This window comes from Manduca sexta, chromosome 25, assembly GCF_014839805.1.
Source record: "Manduca sexta isolate Smith_Timp_Sample1 chromosome 25, JHU_Msex_v1.0, whole genome shotgun sequence".
Taxonomy (NCBI): Eukaryota; Metazoa; Arthropoda; class Insecta; order Lepidoptera; family Sphingidae; genus Manduca; species Manduca sexta.
Genome location: NC_051139.1, coordinates 2,429,260 through 2,455,997, shown reverse-complemented (window position 1 = coordinate 2,455,997; position 26,738 = coordinate 2,429,260). Strand labels below are relative to the sequence as shown.

At 34.0% G+C, this 26,738-nt stretch overlaps 1 protein-coding gene across 7 annotated transcripts in view; it reads left to right on the top strand.

Moving 5' to 3' along the window:
* The window catches only part of LOC115440786, an 84,404-nt gene that overhangs the window by 14,911 nt on the left and 42,755 nt on the right, over positions 1-26,738 (top strand). For 4 of the 7 annotated variants that reach the window (XR_003938398.2, XM_030165241.2, XM_030165242.2 and 1 more), the window contains exons 2-4: positions 5,636-5,752; positions 7,063-7,163; positions 7,310-7,465. Coding sequence is in view for 3 of the 7 variants with exons in the window: in XM_030165241.2 (XP_030021101.2) it covers positions 5,636-5,752; positions 7,063-7,163; positions 7,310-7,465 (374 nt within the window). In the remaining 4 variants the exon portion in view is untranslated. Of the gene's footprint in view, positions 1-5,635; positions 5,753-7,062; positions 7,164-7,309; positions 7,466-22,340; positions 22,577-22,724; positions 22,741-26,738 lie in introns of those variants that run through there. The other 3 variants (XM_030165246.2, XM_030165245.2, XM_030165243.2) reach the window with 3 other exon arrangements.

Below are 26,738 nucleotides of genomic sequence, written 5' to 3'. Positions count from 1 at the left end.
AAGTTAGACTGTCAACCCACCAGCTTGTAGGACCAGCGTAAAAGATTTTGAACTGAACTTTCTTCTATCATGGAATAGAAGGCATGTTTCAATCAGAGAGAATTTTGTCATTTATTTTACAGGTAATAAATAATATACATTTATATAAATAACTGATTCTATATTTATTAATCAGTCAACATAATATCAATCACTTCGACGTCATCTCGAGGAGTTGACTTGAACTCCACCTCCAGTAATAGTGACATTTGCCAGTTACATATCAACTGATATAATGGTAGATGCAACTGAAGTACATTAGAGGAGAATGGGTCAAACAGAACATCGCAGAAAAGCTCATAACAAATCGTTATTATTGTTTGCATTTAGTTCCAAAAAAACAATATAATATTTTAGGATTTTATTTTGATTGTCGTTGAATGCAGACAAATTACTCGTTCGTGTACTCACTTAAAAAGCATGGTGCATTTTATATATTTATTTTTTATAGAATCCAACGCTTTGCTAGGAATTAAACCGCTATACTTGGTATCTATTTATAAAATAAAATAGACCTTTGCATCAGATTTGATATCTTATGTGAGATCATCGTCTTATTTTAACACGAGACAGTTAATCCGGCAAAAAGAGTCTATGCCAATATACAGGTAATATGTCGAAATTTAATAAGTATATGCTCATAAGAGACATTTTAAAATCATAGCAGATTAGCATCCAAGGTATGCAGGATCAAAATAAAGTTATGGCAAACCTCTTATAAATGCTAATATTAGAAGTTGACATTCCACTAAGTAATAAACGGAAGGAAATAAAAAACACGGAAGACAATACAAGTTCTGTCTTAAAAATGGATGGATGAACTTAATTTGCATGCAATAGACATTTACATTATTATCTCGTTTGTAAAGGAAGTATTTAGAATGCTACGAATATTTTATCTATTCTATAACGATGTAAATAAAATTTATAAATTCTAGCTTGCATTGCAAAATATTAACATAACTTGATGCCTTTTTTTTTTTAATGATAGGCAGAGATATAACTCACTCGCTTTTCGCCAGCTATGTTAGGTCTCATGGGCGAGAACTATAGATCGAAAATATATACAGTACAGCTTCTTATTTTCTTCTTCATATTAAGCCTTTTTCAACTATTCAGTGAAGGCTTCTGTTACGTACATACTTACTTGCCACTTGAGAGCTATTCGTCGTATGTGAATAAATAATTTTCTTATAACGCCTTTTTAATTTTAACTGATTGAGTACTACCTCAACGTCTTCGGCATCCTTTAACATCTTCCAATCGTTGGGGCATTGAGCTCATTTCATCAAGTTCGATCCGGCGTCCTCCTTCACGGCGTCTTTCCAAAGCATATTTGGTCTTCCATGCGGGTCACTTTTTCCACATGACTTCCACTCAAGGAGAATATGTATAGTACATCTAGCAAAATAACATATATCAAAATATATATAAATAACTGGGTTGCCTTTGCCCATAATACCACCAAGACGTAAGAGCGCTGATAACCTAGCACTAAAAATAATAATTAATAAATCTACTATTAAGTTTCATCGATTGTAAACACGTGTGTCGTATTTATCACATTGTTTTTACTCAGAAATTTCAAGTCTACCATGAATACAGTAGTTGGACTTCTAAGTCCATCAACTATTTTCGTTATATAAAATTCTTAAAAATAGAGCCGAATTATTTTGTATAAAGAGCCTTACAGTTTTTGAAACAATGGTATTTATAACGTACCCAATAATCACAATTCGCAACAGAACCATTTTTTTTTTGTGTTCATTAAAATGAGAAGGACGGCCGTTTTTTAATTTTGATTATACATGCGGATATACCTACTAAAAATATCCTAAAGCATAATCAAATTAACCGGTAACGTTGCAGGCTAAAGGAGTAACCATTATCTGTATAAAACTAATAATGCGAGTGCTTCCAGCGATGGCAGCGTAAATTTATTTCATTTTTCTATAGCAAAATACAATGCAGAAACTGAACTGTGTTACATCTAAATTGAGACAAAACATGTAATATTATCTAAAAGACGTGACCTCCACACAACGCTAGCGTCATACAAATTAGTAATTTGTCAGACTGTCTAATTTAATTTGGCCTATAGTCGACGCCCCGATGAATCATTATTCGAGTGTTTTTTCTTCTTCAATATAAATTCATCCCAATATGCTTTAACATACAACGCAGCATGCATTTAGAATAGCATTGGAATTAAGTTTTTTCGAGCTACCCAGTGGACATTTATATTAATGGGTGGTTAGGTATGTAATTTCGCAAATTGGCAAAACTGTTAGAAAGATTGAAAATTGATGTACGAGATATTAAATATTTAATCGAAGTAGTTGTCATCCAGTATTTAAAATTCGAGGCCAAATCACCTACTATATCTATTCATTTTATTTTTTTGCGGCCTCTATAATAACTTTAATTTTGCCAAATCTCACATTCCTTCGTGCCCGCAATGTGCTTAAAAATGGGTACAACGTTTTTTCTTCACGTTTTAATATGTTTATATTTTATGTACTGATAAACTACAAAAGACTCTAAATATGTCGCCAGTGATTTTTATAAGTCAAATTAATTAATTTTTCAAAATTTATTGATTAAGAAGTCGTGTTTGCATGTAATGTGTTTCCTCATTACAATTAAAACAAATAAAAGTTGTCCGCTAACTGGTTTAGTAGCAGCTTGGCTTGTACGCAATGCACTTTCGTAGTAATAGAACCGGCGACTCCTTTGAAACTGAGAGTGTTTATAAGCTATAAATACTACTTATAAACGAAGTTGCATAACGATAAAGCACCTTAAAAAAACATAAAAAAAATAAGTTGTTATTTTTATATGTCTGACACATTTCTATGTGAGGTTGACGCACATTGATATTCGGCGCGTTTATATCTATATTATTATATAACTATTTGATGCAGTTCTGGCCATTGATGGAGGTATTTGTTTATACAGATACTATTTGGTTCAGTTTGCTGTTTGTCGTTAATCCCAACTGACATCTAATCCCACACAAATCTAGAAGAACCTGTATTAAATAGGTATGCTATCGCACACAGAGCCTTCTACAGGCTGCAGTTGGAATATTTAAGCTTATCCAATCGATGAGTTACGTTGTCCTGTTGTAGCGTGAAAGAACAAACTAACAACGGTCTAAACTATTTTACGGACTTTATATCCCCCCCCCCCTCCCCCCTCGACCATGAAGGCTGCTAAGTCTTCGAAATGTCGGGAGAAAAGTAAAATATTAAAACCGCGATAAAATCCCTAAAATACTTTAATTTAAATGTCTAACATTCGCGTAAACATAAGAAATCATTAACAACTGGCTTATAACAAGAAAATAAAATCGGTTCATCCGCTTGAGAGCCGCAATACCAGACTGTTTACATTAAAATTATAACACTTCTCTTTTGGCTTAGGGCGTTAAACTTTGTAAAGTGGCGATAATATTATTAGGAGTGAAACAGACTGCAGAAACTAATGTCCGCGCGTTCAATACACAAGGGGATGCCTCTCTGACTTTTCTTAAAGTTATGTATTCTTTTTGAATTATCGCTTGCTTTAACGGTGAAGGAAAACACCCTGAAGTAACCTGTATATCTGAGTATTCTATAGGAATTTTGAGGGTATGTGAAGTCTGCTAATCCGCACTAGGCCAACGTGGTGAACTAAGGCCTAATACCTCTCAGTAGTACAGTCTCTCAGCAGTGGCACGCATTTTATGACACCGAGCAGTGAAGCTCGGCGAGTCTCAGGGAAAACTAATTTGTCATTATCCTGCAACGAAATTAATCAAATAGAATAGGGAGGAGTTGGAAATATTAACTGTTATAATTAATCAAATAGAATAGGGAGGAGTTGGAAATATTAAATATTAACTTCGTACCTAGTGAGTGTGAAACAAAATGTTACTTTCTTAATAATTTTAGACCTGTTTCGTGGTTGCCAACGTTGGGCAAGCGACGACCAATCGCCCACAGCATGTCCAGACACTTCAATTATCACCAGTTGTGCAAACCTTTGGAAATGTGAGAGGTTGGGTATGGACTTTTATTTGTAGCGATTGATCATAGCCTTACGATGGAGCATGCTGTGAATAGTAAATATGTGTAAAAAGTTTAGTTATAAACATGAGTCATAAAGCAGTGATATATAACTTCCAAACGCTTCATTTATTGTTGTGGTCTCTTCGCTCTACAATAAAAATAAATACAATTAAGGATTCATTTTCTTTCACACATCCCAATGTCTGATGACCATACTGGTTTTATCCGAAACACAATATTGCATGCACATTGCTTTACTGAAGCAATGGACATAGCAGTACCCATTCAAACTCTCATATGAGAAACTAAGTATTTTATAAAGAAATACGCAGAACCGCTTCTCTCCAACATCTAGTACTACTCTATAGCATTGACCTAGCTGCCGTAGAGCTAGGCGATGCAGTGCACCAAAACCCCTGAAGTCAGGGGTCCTCCAGACTCTGATCAGTGGACCTTTTCCTAGGCCACCCTACGAAAACTAACAAAACATCGTTCCTTCCAAAAAGTTTAATCGAGGACTCCCGATCCTCACCTCGATTGAGAGACCCCCTTTTGTTTTACCAGGACCTTGATTGCCTAAATATGTCCATCACTGTTCCATGAATAATGTTTCCTACTCTGACAATATATACCATTTTAAATATACAACTAGCTACACGATTACAAACTCTGTCGCAATCGTTTCATCAGTGGGTACAGTTGGGCCACCGAAGACCACGTCTCGTACCGCCGTTTCACAACTCGCTTTACCGCATGTCTAACATACGGTTTCGTGATTTAGAGATACCTTGAATCCACTAATACAAGTAAGCCTTAGATACTAAATTGCTTGCAAAAGTAAAAAATCCTCCAAATTAAAAATGCCGCGGAAGTGGATTAAAAGGTGAAATCCAAGGGTCAGGACATATAACATTATAAGAAGGATTTAGGGAAGGTACAAAAAAAATTACATACTTAAATGGTTCCTTATTTTCAAAACATATCGATGTTCTTACCTGACACGCACGCCCTTATCGCCAATGAGGTAGACGGAGGTGCATCCAGAGCATCTATTTCGCGCCATGTGTGTTCTGTACATCGGGCACAATTTCCAGACCTCGCTGATAGTTAGAATAAAAACCCAAATATAATCTTGCGCGACCTGGAATTTGAACCCGGAATCTTCGAGCAGTGGTCATATCGCGCACGCAATACAATTCCGCCACCGAAGCAGTCAAAATAATTACAAGTTACTAAGCGGTGAATGCTGCTTCGTACGTGAAAGACCTATACTGGAATCTATCACTACATAGCTTTGAGGGTCAAATAATACCCAAATAAAGACTATGTAAATCTAGGCTCTACCTGTGTGCCAAATTATATTTAAATCCGTTTAATGGTTTCTATCTTACTTCTTACAATCATTTAAAAACCAAAAATCGTCACAGCGCTGTGATGCTACCAAGACCTGTAAAATAAATCAAACTAACAAAATGTGTCGTTATTTTCCATCTTTAGAAAAGTCAAGGTTCAAATACAACTAATACGCTTCCTTATTGTTCCAGGAATGAGCAGGACCGGTACAGGAAATGCATAGCATCGTCAGAGGACGACAGCATCTGTCGTAGGTGCGGCGGCGACAGACAGGGGGGCGCCGTGCCGTGCATCTGTTTTGCTCACGAGTAAGTACAGCAAATATATTTTATACCTTAAGTTTTTACAGAGGCTTTTGCTAGTAACAGGATATATTTTATAACCGCCATGATAGCGACCACCGTACACAAGATGTTAAAACCCGCCGTAGGTAGTGGCCCACGTTAGTGTGTCTCGCCCCAGGATCAGTCTGTGTATATCCGATTGAACAGGCCAGTATAATTGTGTTATCTTTCGTCAGACAATATTCTATTGGACTCCAATCTACTTACCATCATATATAATTGGGTTGACTGCTAAGGGATAATCGTCTCTCGTCAATTGATACTTTATGTGGACGTCATTCCACTTACCAGAGAGACGGTGGAGTTATTTTGGCATGAGCGTATCAAAAACCACGATAAAATCCGAAAAATAGTTTAATTCCAATTTACTAGGTTAACCCTTAAATTAAATATTACATAAATCAAAAGAAGATTGTACCTTTTACCTCGTATCGTTAGCTCGAATGAAAATTACGAATTTCTAAAACAATTTTACAGACAAGTGTTCGTTCACGTAATACGTTCAAAAAGTTTAAACATAGACAACAATAGCAAGTATTTTGTACTTTTTGTTTTGAAGAATAATTGTGGTGTTTACCCGATTTGCGATTATGTATAGAATAATATGACCTACAATACTCTTACACAATAACAGTCTGGCCCACGGCATTATAGCGTGCTAACCGAATTTTTAGATGTTATCTATTTGAATTTTATAATACATATAGAAAAAATATTAAACATCATATTTTTACAATATGTTATCTTTACCTTAATTGTTTAATTTTTTATAGTGTGGATTTTATTTCATTAATTTCACAATGAAAGTACCACAAATATTATTATGTCCTTCCATCCCCTCCTAAAGTTACACCATAGTAAATTAATTTTCAACTAACACTATTAGATAGAATATTTTATAAGAAACGTTCCAGAAGTTCAAAATTTGAAAAAGACCTTAGAAAGATATTTGCATATTCCCGCTTGTAATTGTGGAAAGAATAGGTTGAGCCCGTTTTTTCAGGCGAGGGCCTTAATAATTATTATAATTGTAAAATAAGGAGAGCTCGTGCTGCATGACAACCTCGGTCATAGATTTCTTACGTTCATGATTACCTATTTTTTTATTAAAGGTCTCTTTGTGCTGTTTGATATGAAATAGTCTTAACACTTAGGATCGGGTCTATTTACCAAATTTCAAATTTGTTCTACAGTTTCTGCGTTACTTGAAAGTAAATACATAGGTCTATCTTAACGTTTATCAGTACCCTAAATATATTTTTATATGTCTCCAGGCCTGTGAAGTTCGAATCGGGAGCTTGGTTCTTAAGGCAGGTCCAGCGGGCCATCAGCCTCATGCCGTGGTCCATATCCACCGAAAAACTACAACAAATTGGTAAGATGCATATTATCACAAAAACAAAATAATGTACACCGCCATCTATTATATATTTCCCAGAGAAAAAAACTAGTTTATTCGTTAAAATACAGATGGCGTTAACAGTCACTTCGAAATATTTTATTTTCAATAAATTATTTTAGACGAAGAATGCGATGGCGACGCCAGTCCTGGTCCGAGTGGACCGACACGGAAAGACCTCCGAACAATAAGAGAATTCTTGGAAACTATCTCTGCGAAATTAGCGGGAGGACCACTCGAGGGGACCAGAGTCGCGTCGCTGTATGACCATCCTGCTTGTGAGTACCTGAGTTATGAATATTTTTTTTTGTTTCCTTAGTATAAGTACCTATAATAACTAAAAAAGAAAGTAGCAACACCAACCAAATTAGAGTTGCTATCCAACAAACAAAAAAACTAACTATCCAAAGTTTTAAATAGATTTAAGATATCAACCATATGGACTAAAATAGTAAGGTTACATACATTTTAGTATATTTTCATGTGCTTAGCAACTCATCCATGGTAGTAACAATAGTGCCATTGTATAGATAAGAGCATGTTCGAGCGACACCACTCGCCGCTACGCAACGCGCTAGTCTCGCTCGCCACCGCGCTACGTGACGCGTTAACACGTAAGATAGCGTAGCATGCACTGTAACACTGTCTTTATTAGCGATGGTCTTTCTATCAGGGTAGAGCGAGAAAGTCTTAACGAAATCGGTCGGATACCTTTTTAACATTATCTTGTGTGCATGATGTCGGATAGGTAGATATTAGGCGGGCACGGCATCGTCTTTTTCTGCTACTAAGCGGCAGTGTGCACATACTGTTCTGTCTTGTTATGGATATAATAAAACCAGTGCAATTTCTACATATTTTGAAACTCAGTTTTTGGGTTATCACATATTAGTATCATGCAGAGCTTTGAAATTGTAATTAAAATTATATAGTCGGTTTGGTGGTTGTTTACAGGCTATTGAAGCGCTTTTACAGAGGTTAACTCGTCTTAGCATTAAATACTTAATGTAAAAAAAATATTTATAAAAGTGCAGCTAACCACTGATTTCAGCGCCATCTACTGTCGAAGTCAGGTATCTCGCTCTACTCTAGAGTCGTCGCTACGTCATTCTGCACATTACGTGTCGTAAAAAGCATGCTCAGTGTAACTAATATTGCATATTATATGGATTGAAGCACGTTTTAGCACGAGATTTGTTTGTGTCATGTTTCACAGTGTGTTTTATCTATACTTAAAAAGTTTTTTGGCGCCTGACTATTACATCATTTTGCATTTAAAACTTTTTGCTTTGCGGTTGCGGCAGGCGCACAGCTGAAAAGCGCACTGACCCAATGCCTACTTAATTAGCCATTTTATGGTATAAAGTATGTTATTGGTCGCCCAGTGGTCGAAATTCGACCGTTGATGTAATATTTGTAACATAAATTATATATACCATTTCTTTTTCTGCTCTCTACATGAACTTGAATTCCTCCGCGCAATGTACTTAAAAAGAGCAACAAAGTTTTTCTACACATTTTAGTATATAGACTTTATGACTTCTATTTATTTTATTGGAATCTAATATTGTATTTTTTTATGTTAACTATGTTATTTTTTATTGCAAGTGCGGCTAGTAGAGTCAATAGCTATAATGTTATCGAATATAATTTTGACGTATAGGAGAATCTAGAGTGATAACTTCTAATTAACCTCCATTCAATTCTTTGAATTGATAATCATCAATCAACTATGAATAAAGTACAAATTTATTATAATAAAATGAAACCCATCATAAATGCTAAGTTACTCATACTTTTAAAACAAGTTCATCACATCAATAAAGAGGTCGAAATAACATAGAACTAAAATATACATTACGGATTACCTGAGCGAGTGAGGTCAATACAACCTCAAGGGTCATGTGGAGTCACAAACTCGTTAATAATTATCGCCTAATGGGTCCTGAGCTGTGTTGAGACTAAGAAAAGTTATGATTGCTTCTCAGGTTGGGCGAGTAAAAAATGACTAACTGAACTATTTTGAAATAGTTATATGATGTAGAGCGCGTGGACCACCGACTGTCATTAATTTTTTTTTAACATGAACTATATAACCTTTGTTAGCCTGACAAGGGTCGGCTTATTATATAAACATACCGGACTTTAATTGGGTGAGCGCTTTAGGCGTTCGCAACCCATGAAAATTTCTCAACTAAGTATTAGTAATATTTATAGTAAAAAATAAAAGATAAAGGCGGTTAAAAATGAAATAGGTGTGTAAAGTGTGAATTTACGAACTATATGGGGCACCGCCCTGGCAATGAAAAAAACATCTAGTGACCCTTATTGGAAAATAACTATGAAAGGTCCAATAATTTTTAATTTCTAAAATGACTACCACTAAAAATCCAGGGATGGACATTCTGCAACTGCTTTGATTGGTCCGTATGAGTTGAGCCTCTGTTTACACCTTTGTAAACATAAGCCTGAACTTACGTAGATATACCTATGTACTTACATAATTAATTCAGTACATTGCCCTCAGATTTTTTGTCGGCGTTAAACGTTATATACCATTAGGAGTTTTTATGCTTGATCGATTATAGAAACTATAGTATGCTGTCGGCTCCGTCTATACAAGTTTATCTATGACTCTCAATAAAAAAATATAAATGTATAGTTTTATAAGAATTTAAATTTGCTGACCAACACAAATAATATCTTTCCGCGGACATTTGATAAAATACTAACCGTGGTTATTAATGACGCAATTGCGTCATTTTAAAAACGTTTTTGCAATTAAGTAGGTTTTACTTGATGCCTGCATTTTCATAAAAAATATTTTCTATGTTAGAAATATTAATAAAATAACAAACATCTTAATATTATTCATACGGAGCATTATAAGATGATCACTTGGGATTTTACCATTGACGTAAGTTTAACAAGTTATTTGCCATCCAATATCTAAATTGGACTTTGGTCTTTACGTACTTATCTTAAAGCGCTTTGTAATAAATATTCCATAAATATAAGCTCATAGTTGTATCCACTACACTTGAAAAAGTAAACAAAATGTAAGCATTATATCAATTCAAGCAGACGAGCTCTACTCTTTTTTTTTATTGCTGCTTGAATGACGAGACGAGCTTGCCGTTCGCCTAATGGCATGTGATATGACCGCCTATAAACAGTAGAAACACCATCTAACACCTTGAATTACAAAGAATTGTTTGGTATTCCACTACGCTCGCCATCCTGAGACATGACATGTTAAGTCTCATTATGTCCAGTAGTTACACTCTACTCGCAGTCTTACTAGCATACTTATTATATTTTTGCACCCTACAGGATTGAAAACATCGAATTAATATCATAATCCTAGCCATTATTTGACGAAAACAACTTGTGGACTTCTTGGAACACGTCTTTTTATTGTATTTAAGCAAACTCGAAAACCGATGGAAGAAACTGTTAGAAGTTTTTTTACAGATGTTCCGTATTAAAATGAAACTATTTTGCAGATTTTATCTCGGTTTTTATATCATAATTTTCTCCCGACGTTTCGAAGACTTTGCAGCCTCCGTGGTCACGGGGCAGACCGAGGTGTAGGTCTTCTGAAAAGTCAAGGTTACAATATCTACCCACATTTTACAATTATTCAATTTTTTTAGGTGTTTCTGGTCAGATCTACACAGAATGAGCTCAGTGTCTTAAATGATGTTCCATAGTCAATATAGTCATAAAATCATAGGATACTGCTAGACATGGTCTCACCAGCATCAGGTCCACTTTATCCTGACGTATATCTGTCGTCTTGCTCTGTTAAGTCCAAGTCAGTAACCAGTCGTGAACTTGTTTACATAATTGCGTGTAATAATCGCAATAGATTCACGCAGTTTTCCGTTCGACCGCTCGCGTCACGGTCCATGTGATGTATAATTCCAAATTCATTAGTAAGACGTTTAAGTTAGTCCTACGCTAGCAATTAGTGCGAAGGTGTATTGCGCGGTACAATTGCTCTGAGGTCTCGGATTTGAATCCCGGGTAGTGATGTTGAGTTTTTCTGCTCAGTGTAAACCTGTCTGTAATTCGGTCCCGATATGGCGATAAGCTTTTGCACTCAATCGGATTACACATGCCGAAAAATAGGTTCCCTGGTTGCACCTCTGACTACTCCTTTAGATTATTTTTAATTCAAATATCCTTGTGTACATTATACAAACTGGGAATTACGAGATTTATCAAGGAATAATTTAAGATGAAACCGTATCCACATCCCTTAAATATAATGTCTCAGGAATCAAGATCATAAAAGCAGTTCGGTATACACTACGTTATAATACATGAACTGTTTGTTACCAAGATTACATCATCCCATCCATTACTTTAAAAACTTCGCTCGAAAACAAACCATTATAAAATTAACCGATCAGTTGAAATGTGTTTATCCGCAAGTGCAACAGGTACAACAAATTCGTGTAACCCAACGCACGCAATATTCGGAATCAGAAACTGGTTTGAAAAGTCCACCTCGGGTTCGGGATTGTTTTAGGGTTAAAAACCTTCCGTGCCCAACTGGCCAGACCTTTACCTGTATCGTATGAGCGACCTCTCCGACCAGTCAACATAATAATATATTGTGTGCTATAAGGTAACGGCACCATTGATTGTACACTTAATTGTAAAAGCTTCATTAAGTCTTGAAGGAATATGAACTAAAATCTATCTATATGTTGTATTATTATTACATCTCTGATTAAATTACATGCTAATAATAAAAACGCTAAGAAAATACCATCATGTGCTCATATTAACACAAAAAAACTTGGCTGGTTTTGTCTCTTTTTGGTTACGCTACATTAGGTATATAAGTACCACAGAGCTTTCAGATATAAAAGTTAATGTAAAAGTAAGTCTATATGTTAATCACGCGAATGAACTATCTATACCAAATTCCATCCATATCCGTTCAGAAGTTTCTGCATTAACTTCTATGAAACGTGCATCATCATCATCATCAGCCACATAAAGTCCACTGCGGATCATAGCCCTCCCCCAAAGATTTCCAAACAAACCTGTCGAAAACAAACCCCTTTAAATGAAACATACAAACATCTTATTTTTTTTAGTATAAATATAACATTAGTACAATAATAAATATTATAGTTACTCAATTATTTTTTCATGTCGTAACTACGGCTTATAATCACATATTTTTCTCAATATAAGTATCGACTCAATGAAACTGCAACAAAATCCTGTGAATACATTATGCTATTCTGGTTTGCAAAACGGCTATAAACAGGGAACCTTTCCCAACAGAGCTAGGCTTCGGGAATATTCCAGAGTTTTTATTGCGCCGGACCGTGGGAGCGAGTCGAAAAAAAAGACGTCCGTACGCGTATTGTGCCTGTTTAGTGTTTGTATTTGGCTAGGTAATGCATAACGACTAGATTTTATCGATATTTTTCCCACGAGCGTAAAGGATTTGCTTCTCAGGTTCTTGGAGAATTTATATGGTTTATAGTGCTGTATTTTAAAATATTTTTTTATTCTATAAATAGGAATTCACACCTTTTCCCATTCACGAATGGCATAACAGAAGCAGCATTAGTGAACAAATTGTTCACCAAGATTATTTCCCATACTGTAATAAATTGCAATATTTCTACAAACTTTATTCAAATACAGAAAAAAAATCTGTCTATCAAACATTGATCCTCGTAGGTCAACCCAAGTGTGCCACTAAAATAAAGCATGAAGATATACACGTATTGTAAGTTTTTTTAATAAAATTAGAAGTATATAGGTAGTTCTAACGGATAAAATCTATGAAAACCAGTTACTTATACAACTCCATTATTTTTAACATCATAACACTAATAAACCATGTTTTAAAGAATCTGCACGCATTAATAAAGTCGCCTATTAGCGTAAATGTTGTACCGTTAAGATTTAGTAATTAATAAAAACAACTTTAACGAATATAATAATTTTTAATGTCATCAAATCGCGTTGGCTGCGCGCTCTATGCGTGGAACGAAATGGAAATTGCATTGCTAATTACAAAATGGTTGCTATTTCGACATGATTTCGACATAAAATGGGGTAAAAGTTCCAGGGAGTTCCATTGCCTTGCCATTAATCATGCGAAAGTGATTCGAACGGGAAATAAATCTAGATACGTCAGCGTAATGAATCATGTTGATTGATATGAAATTTTATTTCGACATTTGCTGTATTGGGTGCAGAAATATCGTAATTTTCGGCAACGGTTGATCGATACGAGTCAATAATTTTTAAGTAAACCTCAAGATTACAAATGTATGAATTAGTTGTGTAAGGTGATTAAAAACTGTATGTCGACGGGGTGTCTCCGTCAGATTTGTAACGGAACACCGCCCTTGTGCCGTGCGTGTAAGGTTGCCGCCAAATTGCACCCGTTATTAATGACGGCTGTAATAACACCGATGCGTAATATAAGGAAACGCAAACATGTATAATAATTATTATTAATATGACGCACAATGGCCCGACTTTTTTACGGGGTAAGTGCGGAAAAAGGAGCCCATAACCATACCAATTATTAATATGATGTTATTACTAAGACAAAATCTTATATATTTTTAAAATATCATCTTTGTATGCTAATGTAATATTTTTACTGGTTTTTTAATCGGAAATTATTTGCCGTTTATTGTACAAGTTCGCTTGTTTTATTAAAAATAGAATAATTATTATTTATAGATCGGCTGGTTTTCTCATATCTGATCTAATGCAGTTAGTAGTCCTGGCAATTAATGTCTTATGAACAGTATAATAGTCAGACTTACCGCATTAAATAGTAGCGTGGTCGGTATTACGTGGCACTGCCGCCCAACTGATCAAACCAACGTAAACATTTTATTAACTAAATACAAATTTAAATGTAATAATGTAATTTTTGTTTTTTTTTCTTTCTTTTCTAATTTATTTACGTATGCATCTCTATTTATGACTAATTAATTTGGGTTTTCTTTCCTGTTTTTTGGTCGTTTTAATTCGCATCGGTGTGAATGCGACCACGCGTTACAGTGACAACCTTCAATGTCGACTTTTGAAGCTCGTTTTATGTAATTAATAACAGCTAATTACGTTTCATAACATAATTCTATGTAACGAAAATTCGCATAATGCTCACCTTGATACTACTTTCTTTTTTCCATCTACAGTCAATTTGTATTTTGTTGTATTTGAGTTTTCATGAGACGGAAATATTGATTAGATACTCGATGTATATTACTAAAATGTCGGTATGAGTTTGAACATCGATTAAGAAAATAATATATTCATCCAAACGATGATAGCCTAGTTGGGTGTAGAACCGACTGTCGAGACGAATGGCCGCAGTTTCAAATCCCAAGGGCAGACACCCCTGATTTTTTTTAAAAAAATATCTGCAAAGTACTCTTTTTTAGTGTGAACTAATCTTAACAATATTTCCAGTGTGTTGCCTATTTTCTGTGTGTTACCGTGTGTCCTTGGGTTTGAACCTGCGGACATTAGTCTCGGCAGTCCGTTCCACACCCGTTTCCGTGCTATCGCCGCTTCATAATATACTCATCCAGTGCCAATAGGATCTAGATCAGCTAATGCCAAACAGTAAATGCTTGACTTTGATTTTCATCCAGACCCTAGACGTGCGTTCGTAATAACACAAACGGTATAAGTATGAGTGTTACACTTTCTATATAGTAGTTATAATGAGTGTCAGAATTTTATGTTCGTGGCAATAAGCACATGGCAAATCCTTTCTAAATGGTCTAAAAGTGAGTAAATTAATAAAAAAAAATGTAACAACATTCTCTTCTCCCTTAAGGGTGTAGATCAGCTTTCCCACGTGCCAATAGTACATCTAGATGGTCCTAAAATGAGTTTACGCACGAAGACAATTAATATGGCAGTATTAAAAAAAAATTAACAACATTCTCTCTTCCCTTAAGGGTGTAGGTTAACTTTCCCACGTGCCGTGTAAAATAAGAAAATATATATCGATTTTACATAAATACGTGAGTGACCGTGCAGTATCGATATCGATGGTGAATCAATTCGTTTCAGCTGACTCTTATCAACACTAACTTTCCAATGTCAAAGCGTGCGAAGAAAAACCTAAGCACTGTTTTTATTCCTATCAGGTGAATTTAGCGTAGCATTTCGTGACTACATTGGAGTTCGCTTCTTTATTGTTTAAACAAGCTTCTCCGGCAGCACTGCAAGCATTTTAGATAAAATAAATAGTCTTACCTTAAAATGTATGCCAGCATAATAGACTGGCTATAGGCCCTAATCACTTGGGATCTAAAATGTAAGTATATCTACGTATGAAAGAATTTTGATAGTCAGGTGAGCAGTTACAGAGATTACTCGCGTCATGAAAGGATGCGACCAGGGCCGTAGCTAGGGGGGGGGGGGCATTGTGGGGCAATGCCCTACCTTAAAATAGTAATGCCTGACCTTAATAATTAACAAAATTGTACAGTACTACTAAATGAAAATATATGGAGCAGCGGTTTTTTTATTTTACGATTTGGAAGTTGGCCCCATAGTAAGAGTTATCCGTATTGATGGGTGAAATAACCCTCCTTCGAGATTTATGGGAATTTTGTCACAATCTGAATATATTACCTTAACAATTACCTAAGTATAATTTTTTTTTTTTTTTTTTGCTCACGTTAACGAGTGAAGGAAACCAAAAATCGATTGAGCAGATCAGATTTAATACATTTTTATTTCCACCCTGCTTGTAATAACAGCTGCCCTACCTTAAATTCAAGTCTAGCTACGACCCTGGATGCGACGCTCAAACGTTTACTGATAACTTTTGTTTCAAGAACATTTCGTACATCGTTATGAGATCAAGGTTGTCTAGTATTTAATGACTTCACTATAATTAGATTGAATTAGTTTTTTAAATATTTGAGGTTCGCATTATAAGGAGTCACTATGCTGTGGCAAAGTCAATCTATTTTCAATTTGTCTTGTAAACTATGCAAACTCATAGTACTTTACTTATTTGATAACATTTTCTCTAATACTCATTGTCATCTTCAGCTTTTGGAAATAATTTACCAAATATAAATTATTCAGTTATAACGTCTAAAATTGTCTCAAATGAAGGACTCATGATGCACATGTTTACACCACGTGATATACATATATTACGTTATTATTAATAATTGTTTAATGTACTGCATCTTTATTAACTTAAATTTGAACCTGAATGCATTATACTGTATGGACATAATCATAGTTTTTATGTCTCAAATTACTCCTCCATTAAAAATTAAAAATATAATTATATGTATATTGTTTCATTGTATTAAGTTCTACACAGACCTACCCACGGTTTAAAACGTGAGACTCATGTAAAAGCAGAAATATAGATGTAAAACATTATTTTAAATCTAAAAATAAGATTATTAAAATTAGTGAAAATGTTTTAACGTTTGGATATTAAGATGTTTGTTAGAAATAAACACAGAAACAGCTAGACGGATTTGGATGAAATTTAACACATAAATAATCCATGTCCTTGATTAATATACGGGCTACTTTTTATCCCGGTGATTTATTCCCAGAGAAAATAATGGGATTTTTAACAAGATTTTTCAATAATTGTCGCTAGTGTCGTAGCCGTGGTGGTGTAGTGTTTTAGGATCTTTTGTTGCAGGAGACGCCGCGAGTAACACCTAGTTATGGTATAATTGTTATCACATTGTTGAAAACATTAATTAATACGGATCACGTGAATTTCTACTTCTGATAATTAATGTTATTAATTAAGAATATTTGCTCTTTTCTCATATCTGAGCGATTTTGTAGCAGCATAAGATTTGAAACATTGACACTGAGTCAAGACATATTTTTTTATACATTTTTAACTACCGAAAACTCCTAAAAACAACGATATTCTTCATATTATGCTATATTAAACTCTCCAGAACTCAACACAAAAATAATCAAAAAGAGCCAATTTGATTTTAAAGAGTTCCCTCTTGCATCTTTGAAGTCCAAAGTGACCTACCCACTGTGTGTGACAACTTCTTTAGAAAATTATGGAGTGCAAAAATTAAGTAACTTACGATAGTCTAGCTCTCTAGTCTAGTAAACACACGCGTGGCAATAATAAAGGTACAGAGTTCAATAATCACATGCTTGCTATGATTACCTCAATAAGCGTCTGAAGGTCAGTGCGAAGGAAATCTGCGTTACATCACAGTGCAGTGATTTGCATCGTGTTATTTTTGGATGACATGAAAAAACATTAGTCTTTTTAAAATGAAGTTATTTATTATATTGATGGTTGAAAGGCTAATTGAGTTAGCGACATTTTTTGACGAATTTTAACGATGTAAAAAACATAAAAAAAGATCTGATTTTAAATATGTATGAAATTTGTGTCGCAAAAAATGTCAGTTAAGTCAATTGTCCGTTCACCCGTTGATATGTATATTTTATGTCTACTCTTAATATATTTATAATTCATATTATTTATATTTATTGTTGTATTTGTATCCCTATCAGTTAACTTTGATGCACCTATCTTGTACCTAAGGTTGATTGGTAGAGAATGTCTACGGCATTAAGTCCACCTACACATTTGTATATGAAGTGCAAATAAATAAATAATAGAAATTGGTAGTTGTAGTTGAATGTACGTATGCGAGAGTGTATCTGTATAGGTACGGTCGCTAGTGTGTCCGCTTTCTGTATTTGAGTCTGCTTAAATCTCACCCACCAAGCAAAACGTCACTTTATTTTGTAAAAACCTCTCAAACTAAATATATCCGCTCAAATCAGACCATTCGACCGGCAGAAAAATAATTTAAATGGATAATTTTTTTATTTGTTTTTTGTTACGAGTTTTTTGTCCTACGTGACATCAATAAACAAACGGCCCAACGGAAGACTAGCTTTGGCTCCAGTGCCAGCATATTGCTGAGTGGTAAAGTCTTTTTTGTAACAAATATAGTTTTAAGTGCCTTTTGTCTGTTGGTTTAAATGTACCTTGTGATTGTTGCCAAATAAAATTCTTTCCTTCTTTCTTAAATATGTCTACATCGTGACTCTACTAAATTAATTAAAAACGCTTGTTGAAACCTAAATCTAGTTTTATATTCAATCTTATATTTAGAATATACTACACTTATGGTGCAGCCAATTGTTTATTGTTATGTAATAATATGTTCATGCTGTGACAGCCTGTAATTAAAACAGCAGCAGCAATTACTTACTGAAACGTAACACATAACTATGTATGGTGTATGTTTTGTTGGGTGTCCAAATAAATACATAAATAAATGGATATATAAAAACACACACAATACTTAATCCTGACTTTAAATTATTATATGTTTGAAGTTGAAACGCTATCAACAGATTTAACTAACTTTCCCCGCATATCAGTTACGGAACAAGCTAAATAATAGAATTCCGGGCAGCTGACGCGGCACTTTCATGCACACGTCCGCAAATTCCATATATTTTACTTTCTGACGTCTACGAGTTTTAATAAACGCACGTCTGGTTGTATGTGTTGTTATTCTTAAAGTTTTCTTGTTTATTTAATAAATTATAATGACTGACATGTAAGTAAATTTTACACTGAGTACTCAACACTCATGTATCTGAAAACCAAAAAAAGAAAATTTGGATAGGTATATAATTTTTTTTTATATAATATTTTTTTTTATATTTGTATTTCATTAATTCCCTCGAAGAGTAAAAATTCACATGAAGTCCACAGTTAGACGAAATTACTAGTAAAGTTCCTTGTTAGTTTTTAAGTTTAGTTTTATCTGCAGCATGAATGGATACGCTTCACCGGGGTCATACGAGGATTTAAAGAATACTAGCCTGGAGTGACAGTCTGTTGCGGTTTTTATGCTTAGTAACACCCAATAACACTTTAAAGTTGGGTATCGCGCCTCCAATCCCGATGTGGGTGGTACTCATGCTAGTGATTATCATTTACAGGTAATATGTTCATTTGCTTACTTTTAGCCTTAAAATCCTTTTGAGCAACAGTTTAAACCGCCTTCAGAAACCACTAGAAACTAAAAATATATTTAACATTACCTACTGGTTACCAATTTTAGTAACGGTACCTAATTCAAATTTGTTTTCGTATGTTAATGTATTTATTCTTACCTAGCAATTATATTTAGCCACCGATAAAAAAATACACGTCGAATTGATTACCTCCTCCTTGTTTTGAAGTCGGTTAAAAAAGTCTTAGTATTAAGTATATTATCTACGTTTGCAAGCAACAATTTTTGCATTATCAAAAACGGTTGCATGCTGAGACACAAACATCATTATGACCATCGCTTAACATTCAGACACACTAACCAAGATTTTCAACTTTGACATTATACTTTAAAATTGAGCACGATATTGCGACATTCTGTGATTTGCAAGTTTGCTGCCGTGAGATAAATTGATGTCACGTTATGTTTATCATTCGTTAACACTAGACAAACTGTTTTTATCTATATTATCATTTATTATGATAAATGCACATATTCGAAATCCGGTGGGAGTTTCGCAATTAAAATAATAATAATATCAGCCCTGTATTACACACTGTTCCACTATTGGGCACGGGCCTCCTCTACTACTGAGAGGGATTAATTCTTAGTCCACCACGGTGGCCTATTGCGGATTGGTAGTGGTACCCTCAAAATTCTTATAGAGAACTTCTCAGGTATACAGGTGTCCTCACGATGTTTTCCTAAACCGATAATGCAAGCGATAATTCATAAATAATATACACATATTTTTTTGAAAATTCGGAGGTGTGTGCCCTTGGGTTTTCAACCTGCGGACATTCGTCTCGGCAGTCCGTTCCAAAATCAACTAGGCTATTGCCGCTGACTTTATGTAAAATGCTTATTATTATTCTTCCTCGCTTCGTTGTATTCTTGTAAAAAGAGGAACTTCTATGTCATACTATTATAACAGTAATAAAAATGGGTACAAAGGCAAACCCCCAGGTCGACACAAGTTTATATTTATTATTAACTATTGGACAATCATAGTCGAACAATTTTAATAAGTTTAGTTTATACAATATTTTCACCTTTTCATAATATTTTTCTCCTTATAAAATACGCTAAATTACAAACATTTTCATACATGATCACTCACATTCAAAATTCATGTCATTACTAAAAACGAGTATACCCGCAAGTAAACGAACTACACTATTATTAACTCCAGGCTCCCGAATTTCAGGTCGTTAAACCTTAACGATTTTGACCCATTTTAACGCGTATTTTCCTGTTATATTTTTTGATCACGTCACCTGATCTAATTATGTTGCAGTTTGATTTATGATACGTTTGCCGCATACGGTATGCCTTGTAAAGAAAAGGAGAAAAAAGTGTAAACGCTAGTAATGGAAAAAGTATGTGGATCGTCTGATGGTCAGTACCTAACCGCCATAATCCTTTAGCTCCCGCAATTCTAACAAGAAGAAGAAATGATTTAAATACTAATATGTAAATGGGAAGAAGGCAGAATTAGTTGTAAAGTGCCCTCCGCAGCAAAATAAATCTTAAATTGTCAGTTATATTTAATAAGTAAAATTACATTAAATAATATTCACCATATTAGCTTTCACAGTGGCACACCGAAAGCAATTAATGACATCACTATGCGTATCCGCTTTCCGGGATGAGCCTGTGTATATCCGATTCCAACAGGCCGGCATAATTGTTCTGACTGTCGAGGGGTGATTATCTCTCGTCAATCGACATTCTATTGAACCCCATTCCACTTACCATCAGGTGCCGTGGAGTCACATTGCAGTGCCCGTATAAAAAAAATACCTAATCCTCCAAATTAAGCCTCTCTATATACTTTTCTATAAGACTGAACCGGTTCATCCACATTAGATAAAATTAGCCAAAACTTTTGAACAAATTAACTCTAAATCCGGGATTTGATTTAATTATTTATAGAAACTTCCTATGCTCCTGTTAGTAACAGATACACACGTGTTACAATCTCCAACACACGCCCAATTAAGAGTAACATTACGTTATTTATTTATTGTGCGAGCTACGGATGAAATCGTGACGGCAAGTAGCATTGCACGGTTATCAACTAGATTAAAGATTAAATTCATCTAAAAAATATTTTTTATACAACTTAAATATTTTGTAAAAATATTTTTACAAAAGATATATTATGTATAATGAGTTTCAAAATTAATGCGTAATTTTGACTTTGTAAGGTGCTTTTTTGTTTGGATTTTTACGTCAAACAGGTTTTTTTTATAAATTAATAGCAACTGGCTAGAAAAAAATAATGATTGGAAAAAACTATAATTTAGAATAATTGTGTTATTTGTTACTGAGTTGTCGAGTAACTGCGTCCTTAAGTTTATCGTTTAAGATAATGTCTATTGTTAAAGTAATGACGTCATATGTTATTAGAATTTTGATTATTTATGATACGTCATGCTAGGCGCTGATAAAAATAAAATAGTTAAATATTGTGTAATATATAATATTTTGGTCTACAAATTTAGCGCTCCCGTTGTCATACATTTTTTTATTAAATAAGGTATCCATATAAGTTAATGTAGAAACATGTTAAATTTAATGGACTATGACACACTGGGTCAGTAAAGTAAGCCATCCTAATAGACTTTTTGTGATACAGAATACATACAAGTGTTTAAAAACGTGATCAATTTTAATTATACTGTGAACAAGCGATTACCGCTACTTTGTTGCCGTCCTAATTATTAAGTAATTATGTAGTTCAGAAATGAACCCTCCATGCTAATTATTACTACATGCTTTAATGCATGACATACTCTTACAAATAATATGTCTTGCGATTCCTTTGGGGTATTTTTTAGTTAATATGAATTTAATATTAAAATATTCCCTTTATTAACAACGAGCTATAATTAACAAATTATAAATGACTTAAATAAGATGTTTTAAAAGCTATTGGTTGCCACACCGTTTCAATGGATATTATTCTTAGAAGCCGTTAAGTGACCAGTTGAATGTTTTAACCACGATTTTCATACAATATGTGGTGTATAGTTTTAATCGTCAGGTTAGCGCGGCGTGGTGGCACCCGCTCCGTTTCCACTGACTTAACGCGCACGCATTATCTCAGAGCGGTTAGCACGCGACGCGCGCTCGTCTCTCGCGCTCCGAATTTTTCGCGCCGCGAAATCCGACTTTTTTCGTACCACCTCTTTTCACCGGCCGGAAAAAAACAAATCTGTCAAATTATCTATGACGATTTTTGCGCGGGAATGTGATGTGACGTTTTATTTGTGATTAGTAAGTGAATTTGTGAAAATTATCGGGTGTTGTCGAGTGGTATTATTTGCTCAGGTGTATGCGAAATGACGAGTTATTTTTGATAAAATTATTGGAAATTTACATTGTTACTAATTTTATATGTTATAATGTTCCTTTAATTCTAAAATTCATTATCTAAGAGCCTCAAATTTATTACTTATTATTACCAAAACAAACAACACGGTGGCAAGAATAAGGTAAATTTTCAGCAATGCGTCCAATCAATTTTATGTCTAGTTGAAAATTGCTAACTTTATCTACTTATTTATAATAAAATAAGTTATTAAAAATTAATGATGAATTGTGTGAAGTATTAAATTAAGATATTATTGATACTTAGGTAATCGATTTTCATTATGAAATTAATTTCATAAAATAACTTACATGTAACGTAAATCACACTGATTTCTGTGTATTGCGCATTATTCATCATTTATCAATAAATAGAAATAAACTTCGATGTATATTCCGCGACGAATATTTACGTGCCGGCCGACCCTGGCCTTTGCGCTATTATAATTAGTAGGTATTAAAACAAATTTGTTTTTAGACAATAACAGTTCTGTGAATTATGACTTGCAGTTTCCCAGACTGCAACCTTTAACGATATTAAAGCGACAGAAGTTAATTAGTACTTTAATTATTAACAGCATCGAAATATAATTCCACTAGTTATCGATTGGTAAATAATGCTTGTACCATAAAATGAAACTAAGATTCTAGAGATGGAAAACTAAAATTATGTTGAGTTTAATACATAGACGAATCGACTATAATAGAACTTTATGGGATATTGGGTTTTTCTGCTCAGTATTAACCCGGAATCTGAAATGTGTGCCTAATAAGGATTAAGGCGCGTTGGGGTAAGATCGTAGGAGGTATAACATCGTATAAATCAAATAACTCGTAATTGTGTTATAATTTTTGTTTTCGGACAACACTACCTGCGACCCCATCTTGTACCCTACGTTCCCCTAGTTCACATGAATGAATCCGTCAAGTAAATAATGTTTACGGTGCTAACAAACAGAATATCGGTGTTTTGTCGCTCCCTGGCAGATCCGGATTAACCCCATGCAAGAATTTGCCTAATTTTAATTGAGTATTTACTGTTTTCAATTAATTTTGTAGGTATATACTATCATAAAGGAAATAAATCTTGTGACTTGTTTATTCAAATTTGTCGAAACACGTATATTCCCTGAGATCCGATCTTTACACATACAATTATTTGTCGTTAAAGAACGGATAAAAATCGTTCGTTCTAGCACTTGTAAAATATTGCAAGTTTTTATCAAAATTTATACACGAAAACGTCTGAACTCACTAATTGTGTATTTTTTTTTAGCTCAGATGAATGGTCGATTTGGTTTATTTATTGTTTATTTACACGTATATGTACTATTTCTTCGAATATTTTTAAAAATATCTACAGTGTCACTCATGTGGGGTATGATCGTATGCCTAGAACTATTAAAAAAACAAAGTTCGCTTCTAAAAATATCTTACGAAATGTATAAATTTTTTTGAATGTTTATAAATGAATATCTAGATCAGAATATGCTCTTTTTATGGATTTTAGAATCCCTGTATCATAGACGATTTTAGATAGTAGTCCGAACTATACCTGTGAAGGTCCTATCTTTCTCACACATTTCTAAAAGTATGGTACTTTTTAAAGCCCTATAAAACATTAACTGTTACATATAAGGGATTGAAAAATATATACCATTTAGTATATTTAATAACATATAGCTAAGTTAATGATTCATTATGATAGCTCCTATAGAATTATTGTAAAAAAATAATTCGAGAAGACTGTTTAACACGTCGAAAAAGCGTCCGATTTAACCCCAACGCACCTTATCTCGCCTTCTATCACATCATGGGATTCATCCCGAGGAACACTTAAGGTGAAAAGTAAACCCTGGTTGCACCTCTGCCCACCCCTCGGTGATAAAGGCGTGATGTGTGTTTTTAAAACTTTGTAGAACTGTATTTAAGTAATTTTGCTTTTTTTTCTTTCGATTCTATCTACAAAACTTACATAACCGGCACTGCCAGAAAGAACAGGTGACCACTGAGGAAATGTCTACAAGGAAATGATATTCTTTGGCTTCTTTTTTCCATCATTTTCCTTAAGAAACTATACTCACCAGACTTAGTCTCTCAATATTTACATTAAAATACGTACTGTTCGCAAACCTATTTAACCATATGCGAACTAAATTAAACGAGTACGTATTTGCATTTTGCAAAATTCTGATAGTAATAAAGGAATTGAAGATCGCTGTATAATGAAAAGACCGGTAACGCATCACAGATTTCTCTAGTGTTGTGGATGTTTCTAACGGGCTGTAATTATTTATCATCACACCAAAGAGTTATAAGATTATATAGAGCAAATATTAGGAAGATTGTCGTACAAAAATTTTGCGCTTATGTGATAGTTACTCAATTTACCGTGAAATAGCAAAACTTCAGTGTAAAATACTTTATATGTTTTCCATATCATGATTTGCACGTTTTTAATGAGATTATTAGCATATTTTCTTTAAATATATTATTTTTGTATTAATATCAAAGGACGCTGTGACATCTTATCATGCGAACATTTTAAAGAAGACAGTGACTTAATTGGTAATAACTTTTGGTGCAAAAATTTGGCTTTGATGTCCGGTCTATAACTAACTATATAGTTTAATGTCTTTGCATCACACACTTATGGGAGTTAAGTTTAAATTTAAAAAAAATAAAGTGTCCCCGATATAAATCTATAATGTAGGAAACAATCGTCAACAATATAACAGAATTTGCTATTATTTCTGAGAATCAGTATGTCCGAAAATGTTTCCTAAACGTCATTTTATAGTTTTTTTACTTTTTAAAAGAACTGCACACAGGTATATACATAAGCCGACCTTCCTGTTAGGTAAAAAGTTAATGTTTTTCGTATCTTGAGCTATGTCTTTATTTTAAACGTAGAAAGTACAACGTCCAGTTGTGAAAAGTTGTGGAAAGGTTGATAATATTGTTTTAAAACGTACACACAAACATTTATAATTGTTTATGATGATTGCGCGTTGTTAAACAATATTATCGTTCACATTCTCCGTTCATTAATCAACAAGTCATTCGTCAATACTAACAATACAAAGGAAATAAGATTTGTAACCAATCTACATTGAGTGCTTGTATAATTGACTTATGGTATACATAATAATTAATTATAATATCGACTGAGCGAGATGGTTTGGCTACATGGGGAGGATAGATACAAGAGGATCACTAAAGGTAAGTGTTTCTCGAGTGTATAGTAGTGAGTAGAGCCCAAGGAAAACACACAAACATCAAATAAATATCTTTGCTAGAAGTGGCAGCCCAGAAATACCCTTAACAGGCGAAAATGATTTTTTTGTTTGGAAAAGAACTATGAATGTGACAAAGGCGAAAGAGTTGTCCCAAAATTATAACATATAGCACTCAATAGTCTGCCTACCCCTGTTACATATGTGCGTGAGTGTGTATCGGCTGAGGTTATTTCCTTGCAATTTGTATGGGTTCAGGGTTTGAGTGCTCCGGCTCGTACCGGTAAATACCCGTTTCGTAAAAAAATAGCGTGAGGAGAATTACTCAGTGTTGCGTTTCGTATAATGATGACTTTCGGTGACCAAACACACCTAAAACCTTTTTCGAAAACCTATTCATTGTCTTTGAGACTAGCAGTACAATCCATAGTGTTAGTATTTTCTGTATTTAACCAATGGAGATCACTTATCATTCGGTAAGATATTTACTCCTGTGCTAACTTATGGTATTAAAATGTTTTTTTGTACCTAATGATAGGACTTCTCACCCAAAGCACTGGTCCAATACAAGTTACTACACTTTACATACCTTCATGATAAATTAGGATTAAATTTTTATGCGAAAGACATCATATCGTTGAAAATCTTTTTGAGATCTTAAAACTATGAGTATTACTTTCAGTTAATAATTTTTAAAATAATGGCATTAAACTTAAACGTATATTGTCGTAGACGTATTTCAATCCTATCCTGTTTCTCTGTCTAAATATTATAACTGTTGAACGGTTAATCTTGGACATATTAATATTTATATTAATCTACGTTATAATTGCCAATTAATAATGTTTATTATGTATTTGAATAATAGGTACTATTAAATATATAAT